Source organism: Triticum dicoccoides, chromosome 5B (assembly GCF_002162155.2).
Source record: "Triticum dicoccoides isolate Atlit2015 ecotype Zavitan chromosome 5B, WEW_v2.0, whole genome shotgun sequence".
Classification (NCBI taxonomy): domain Eukaryota; kingdom Viridiplantae; phylum Streptophyta; class Magnoliopsida; order Poales; family Poaceae; genus Triticum; species Triticum dicoccoides.
Genome location: NC_041389.1, coordinates 454,445,585 through 454,451,567, shown reverse-complemented (window position 1 = coordinate 454,451,567; position 5,983 = coordinate 454,445,585). Strand labels below are relative to the sequence as shown.

The 5,983-nt window shown below is 44.8% G+C and overlaps 1 protein-coding gene across 1 annotated transcript; it reads right to left on the bottom strand.

The window, feature by feature from the left end:
- Nucleotides 1-727: 727 nt before the first annotated feature.
- LOC119305736 lies at nt 728-3,698 on the bottom strand. The gene is made up of 4 exons (XM_037582177.1): nt 3,517-3,698; nt 3,054-3,434; nt 2,650-2,873; nt 728-1,357 (listed from the first exon to the last, which is right to left on the bottom strand). Exons 1-4 carry the CDS (start codon nt 3,605-3,607, stop codon nt 827-829), a joined length of 1,227 nt encoding a protein of 408 aa, XP_037438074.1. The 5' UTR covers nt 3,608-3,698; the 3' UTR covers nt 728-826.
- Nucleotides 3,699-5,983: the final 2,285 nt, after the last annotated feature.

Genomic DNA, 5,983 nt, shown 5'->3' with positions numbered 1-5,983 from the left:
CCTCTTCCCACCTTATCCCACATGTCCCGCCGCCGCCCCGAGGCTCGGCCGGGCAAAGCCCAACAGGAGCCGACAGTGGCAAGGCCTTCTCATTCCCATGGTGGTCGGGGTTGGCGCGGCGCGGCCCCTTAGTCGCCATGGTGGGCGCCGGTGCTTCTGCCAGGCTTTAGACGGCGCTATTGGCGGTGGCGACTGCAGCGGCGGTGGCTGCTCGCGGCGCGAGCCGAGGACAGCATGCCAAGTGGTGCGCACCTGGCCACAGCGACCGTCGTGGTCGACAGGTGACGCGTGACTAGGTGGCCCTAGTTGGCTGCCTCGGCTCGTTCTTCGCGGGCGGGGTGGCTCTGCCAAGCCGTGCCGCTAGGGTCTTGGTTGGGGCAGGGAAGCGAGGATGACGCTACATGACACTACTCATTGCCAGGCAGGCTCACATGACCCTGGCTCGGGGCTGGCTCGCCGGCGGTGGTCGACAATCTCAGAGTTGTGTTCCCCCAATCGAGGGACGCAGGTGTGGATGCCTCTTATGATGGAGGCACCTACCCAGACTCGGGATTGATGTCGTGCATGCTTCTTACATGTACTCCCTCCGTAAATATAAGAGCGTTTAGATTACTATTTTAGTGATCTAAACATTCTTATATTACTTTACAGAGGGAGTACTAGGGACGGGAACAGAAATTCTGAACAAGTTACTAGAGACCAATCAAAAGAGAGGCTCATACTGAGGGCAAGTAAAAACCCTGGGCGTACTCCTCCCTCTTCTCATGATATATTTTGCCCTCGGCTTGCACAGGATGGCAGTCCAGGCAACGTTCACTTGCAGCTCTCAAGCGCCGTGACTGCAGACTTGCTCTTCAGCAGGGTATGCTACGCTGACCAAGGTGCCTGCATCCTCGTCATCGACATCATCGCCATCGACAAGGAAGCGAACATGGACGATAATTTCCTCTTCTTCATCATCCGGGTCAGGGACAGCTACCAAGTTACGACTTAACACAACAGAGGAACCGCTCTTCATATCTCTACTATCATACACAATCATCTGCGTCTCAGGATTTTCACTAGTCCCAGCACATATTTTGCCAATGAAAGGTGGTGCTCCTTTCAAAATCTTGACTTCAAGGCTAGCTGCCACTGGACCATCAACAGGTGCGAGAACCAACTCCACTCTGCTCAGCCAATTACTAAGCACCCTTGTGATTGGTTCAGGGTCATAGGGAACGACATGGAGCTGTATTACACCTTTGCTAAAATCTCCGTCGCCAGCATCACCCTTCACCCTCAGATTGAACTCAAAGTAAATATTATCCGGCGGAACTAATGCCCGTCGTGGACCTGTCAATGTTAGCATATCATCCTGCACAGTAATTTCGGTAATGTCAAAATGTCTCTTACGTAGTAAGTAGAGCAAGCTGTATAGCTGGACATGATAACCAAACCAAACTGACTACACATAAACTCAAACCAATTTTCAGAAGTATCTTGTATAACTAGCCTGGGGAGCATCCATCACCTCTGATATAAATTGCTACCAACAGCCATGCATTTGTGGCTTGCATGTTAAACATAAGGTAACACTTATTTTATTTGTGGAAAGAACATGTCAGCATTAAAAGGCACTTTTTACAACCTGACATGTGAAGCAAGTAATAAGACCACAGTGTACAAAATAAGCAACTAAACCTCACATGAAGTTAAAAAGCAACAAGTTTTGAAAAGGTGGCCAGAACTAAATTGATGAAATAGTGGTGTGACAATAACAATCAAATTGCTAGGGAACTACATTGACAAATAATAGCTTGGAGATCACAATAGAACAGTAAGCTATGATAGCTACACCATGAGAGAACAGTATGCTACGATAGCTACATTATAACATAACAGTAAGCTCACATAGCTACATCGTGAACAAACAGTAAGCTCAGATAGCTACAACGTGAACCGACAGTAAGCTGCAACAGCTCTCAATGTTTTCAGTCAAAATGGTAACTCACAAACTGTGTTAACTGAAATTCGTGTATCTGGTATGATGCTAACCTTCTGAATACTGGTAATTGTAACCAAGAATGACAAGAGACATTTTTCAGTTAACATGAGTACGTAATGCTTGCAGAGCAGGACCTGTTCTTATAGGGAAACAAGTACATATAGAAGAAATGCCAAAGAGTACATGGCATAAACCTAGCAAATTTTAGCAGACCATATTGAAGAATGGAGCTGTTTGCATTTCAGTTTGTATTGAGTCTAAAAAGTTCGGCTCAGATACCAGACCTGTGAAAACTCACTAGGGCACCAGCGATTATATAATATAATATTATGGTGAAATTCAGCATACACACCTTGTATACACAATAGATTTATTATCAAGAGGATAAAAATAATAGGATTTGATTAGTATATACGAGTAAGTGAAGGGGAGCCTTGGCGCAGTGGTAAAGCTGCTGCCTTGTGACCATGAGGTCATGGGTTCAAGTCCTGGAAACAGCCTCTTACAGAAATGTAGGGAAAGGCTGCGTACTATAGACCCAAAGTGGTCGGACCCTTCCCTGGACCCTGCGCAAGCGGGAGCTACATGCACCAGGTTGCCCTTTTTTTAGTATATACGAGTAAGTAAAAGCTAACAAAGCAAAGGGATGGACTATTGCACACCTTGGAGCTGATCATCTGGGGGTCTTCCCTTCCACGTCTGAACAGATAGATACATCTGTAGTCAATCCTATCCCTTGCAAGAACAGTACCATATACGCTTATTGGATAACCCCGGTCAGACTCGATTACTTTGACGGAAATGACGTTGACGGCTGACGACACCATGTACTTCTCCAACTCAGGAGTTATATTGCTGTCAAGCGGCGGCCCAAGGCCAAACTTAGCTGTAAATCAAGGGCAAGAGACACAAGTCAGAACCAGCCAAGAAAACATGCCTAGTTTATTGTTCACATAGATACACCAAGGGAAGAGACCGAAGCGAAATCCACACCCATCAGTCTCTGCATGTTCAATCAATCAATCAATACCCAGACTGCAGATGAAACAATTGCAAGCATACTCACACTCTTTATCGAGGTCGAAGCCGGCTATATTGAAGCTGCAGAAGCGAGTAGGGACCAAGAGTTTCGACTTAGGATCCAATTCGGTGATGCTTTTGACACACGCAATGTGAAGCTTCTCGAGCTCTGCCTTTGCCTTGAGCATAAACTCACCATCATCATCGCTGTCCCACATTGGAATCTCAGGCTCCTTGGTCACTTCCTTCTCCTCCACAGTCGAGACAGTCGAACTTTCAATTTCCGTAAGGGGTTGCTCACCCATCTTGCAGGCCGGAACAGCCATATCCTCGTCCTCCTGCTTCTCCTCGTCACGGGTTATTGGGCTAGCCGCGATCTCCATAGCCATAGGGGCTTGCTCCTTGGGGGCACCATCGCCATCGCTGGCTGTACAACAATCAAGAAATCCATGGTGAACAGAAGAAGGTAACTAGAAAAGAGAAAGGGGGTGGAGGAAGGAGATGGGAACCTTCTTCGTAGCTGGCGGCGGCGGCGTCCTTGTCCCAGCGCCGCTTCCGACCGATCAGCGCCGTCACGGGCAGCTGGGTCTCGCCCAACATCTTGCCCGCCAGGAAGAAGAAGAAGGCGTGAGATGATCAACGGCGATCGACGTCGCCGGCGGCAGATCCTAAGCTAGGGTTTGAGGGGGGCGGCGACAGGAGGGGCATCGTGAGCCGGAAATGTGTTGTTCCCCATTAGGCGTTGGTACTACAGCCCAGTAACCTTCCACTTTTTTCTTTTTTGCTGTCTGTTTGTTTTAGGCCTGGTCGAGTTTTATGTTTGCGCCTGCTTTGCGGTTTCTTTTCTCCTCCGGTTTAAGGAGAGAGCAACTAGTTAACGAGCACTCCTTCGGGAGCCTCGTAACAATCAACGTCAATTGGCGAGTTCTCAATCATTCGCCACGTGTCATGCTTTGGATGCTTTCTTCGTTTTTTATTTTATTTTTCGCACGCATTTTCGGCTTTTTAGCAGGTTTTTTGACGTTGGTTTTTCATCGGTCTTCCTTAACTTTTTGATAAAAAAATCGAAAAAAAATTGCGTAAAAAAATGCGTTTTTCTTTTTTTTCTTTCACAAGAGTTACGGTTTTGCTTTTGCGGGAGTCACGGCCGTGCTTCTCGAAAAGGGAAAAAAACACGTTTTCTGTTTTTTTTTTCTTTCGCGAGAGTCACGGTTTTGCTTCCGCGAGAGGCACGATGTGCTTTCGCGAGAGTCATTGCCGTGCCTCTTGAAAACGAAAAAAAAACATGTTTTCTATTTTTTCTTCTTTCGCGAAAGTCACGCCTTTGCTTCTACGAGAAGCACGGTTGTGCTTTCGCGAGAGTCATGGCCGTGCCTCTCGGAAACGGGAAAACGTGTTTTTTGTTTTTTCTTTCGTGAAAGTCACGGTGTTGCTTCCGCGAGAGGCACGGTTGGGCTTTCGCAAGAGTCATGGTCGTGCCTTCGCGGAAACGAAAAAAAATGTGTTTTCTCTTTTTTTTCCTTCCACGAGAGTCACGGTTTTGCTTCCGCGAGACGCACGGTTGTGATTTCGTGAGAGGCACGAGGTGTCTCTTTCGGAAAGGGAAAAAACCCGTGTTTCCGGTTCGGTTTTTTTGTCCGTTTTTTTTGTGAAAAAGAAGTTTTTCAAAACCTATCAACATGGGATCTAGATTTGAAGATCTTGATGCGAGGAATTCAACGGTGAAACGGTTCGAGATTTGGACGCACGGTTTAAAAGATAAAACATTTTGAATAAACGAATATACGAAAAAGGGAAAACTTCCAGTTTGCGACAACTGGCGCACATGCAGCGCGTGCGCCACTTGTCACAACCTGGGGAGGTTGGAGTGATCTTTTCAACGAGTACTCCTTAACTAGTGATTTCGGTTTTAGGAAGGTACATACTGATTTTTCTTTGTTTCGGTTTTCCTTTTTCTTTTCTTTTTTCATTTTCTCTTTTCTTTTTTCCTCATGTTTGAATTTCCTTTTTTTTCATTTATTCAAATGCCTGATCAGTCAATATACAACAAGTTGTCACCACATAAATTTAAATTTAATAATGAGACAACATAGATACAAATGTTCACATATGTCATATCATTTTCTTCACTGAGTTTTAAAGGAGTTTTTATTTTTTTTAGGTGATTTAAGAAGTTTTCAATACATATCGGATTGCACTCATTTTCCTTATGAGTTTTCTCTCGAAGTTTCTCATAACAGGTTTTAGTGAGGCGGTATCTTTTTAACATCCTATGTCATACTTTAAAGGTTTTCCCCATTGGTGTTTTTAATTGAAAGTATACAGAGCATATTTATTGTCCTCTAAACTCTTCAACAAGTTTTCTTCTTCTTCAAAAGGTTTTCCATATGAGTTATCAAGAGACAATAATCATTATATGATGTATCATTTTTTCCTTTATTTTCCCCGCTGGGTTTTAAGGAGTTTTAACAACATATCACGTACTATTCTCCTCATTTTTTTCCATAGAGATTTTTGGAGGAGTCTTTCTCAAGATCAAGATGATGAACATTCTCAAAGGCAAACACATACAAAGATGAGTCTTTATCAAGATGATTTATATTCACAAAGACGAGCATAGATTGGGGGGGGGGGGTCTTAGAATTAATTAATTAGTTTAATTAAAGGGTGAATCCCTGCTTTTGTCGGTTCCACTATTGGCAACCACTTCTTTGTAACTGCATTTCTAGTAGATTCTTGTCTTTGGGCAAAATGAGCATTTTTCTGGCCAACTGAGTTAGAGATGGTGCTAACAAAGGTAACCCACTAAGGATAGATACCGCCAACCAAATAGTAGCCCATGTTGTACTCATGTCCATTGACAGTATAGTGGCAAGAGGAGATTTTCCTTCAGTCGGCCTCACAAACAACAGTGATCATTCCCACGACGTCCTTCAAGATGATGTAGTCATCATAGGACCGGATGTCATGGTACAA

Coding starts and splice junctions, on each gene's coding strand:
- LOC119305736 (XM_037582177.1), bottom strand. CDS start 3,607: ATGTTGGGCGAGACCCAGCTGCCCGTGACGGCGCTGATCGGTCGGAAG. Junction 3,435..3,516: donor CGCCGCCAGCTACGAAGAAG/GTTCCCATCTCC, acceptor ATTGTTGTACAG/CCAGCGATGGCGATGGTGCC. Junction 1,358..2,649: donor CCCAGATGATCAGCTCCAAG/GTGTGCAATAGT, acceptor ATTACTGTGCAG/GATGATATGCTAACATTGAC.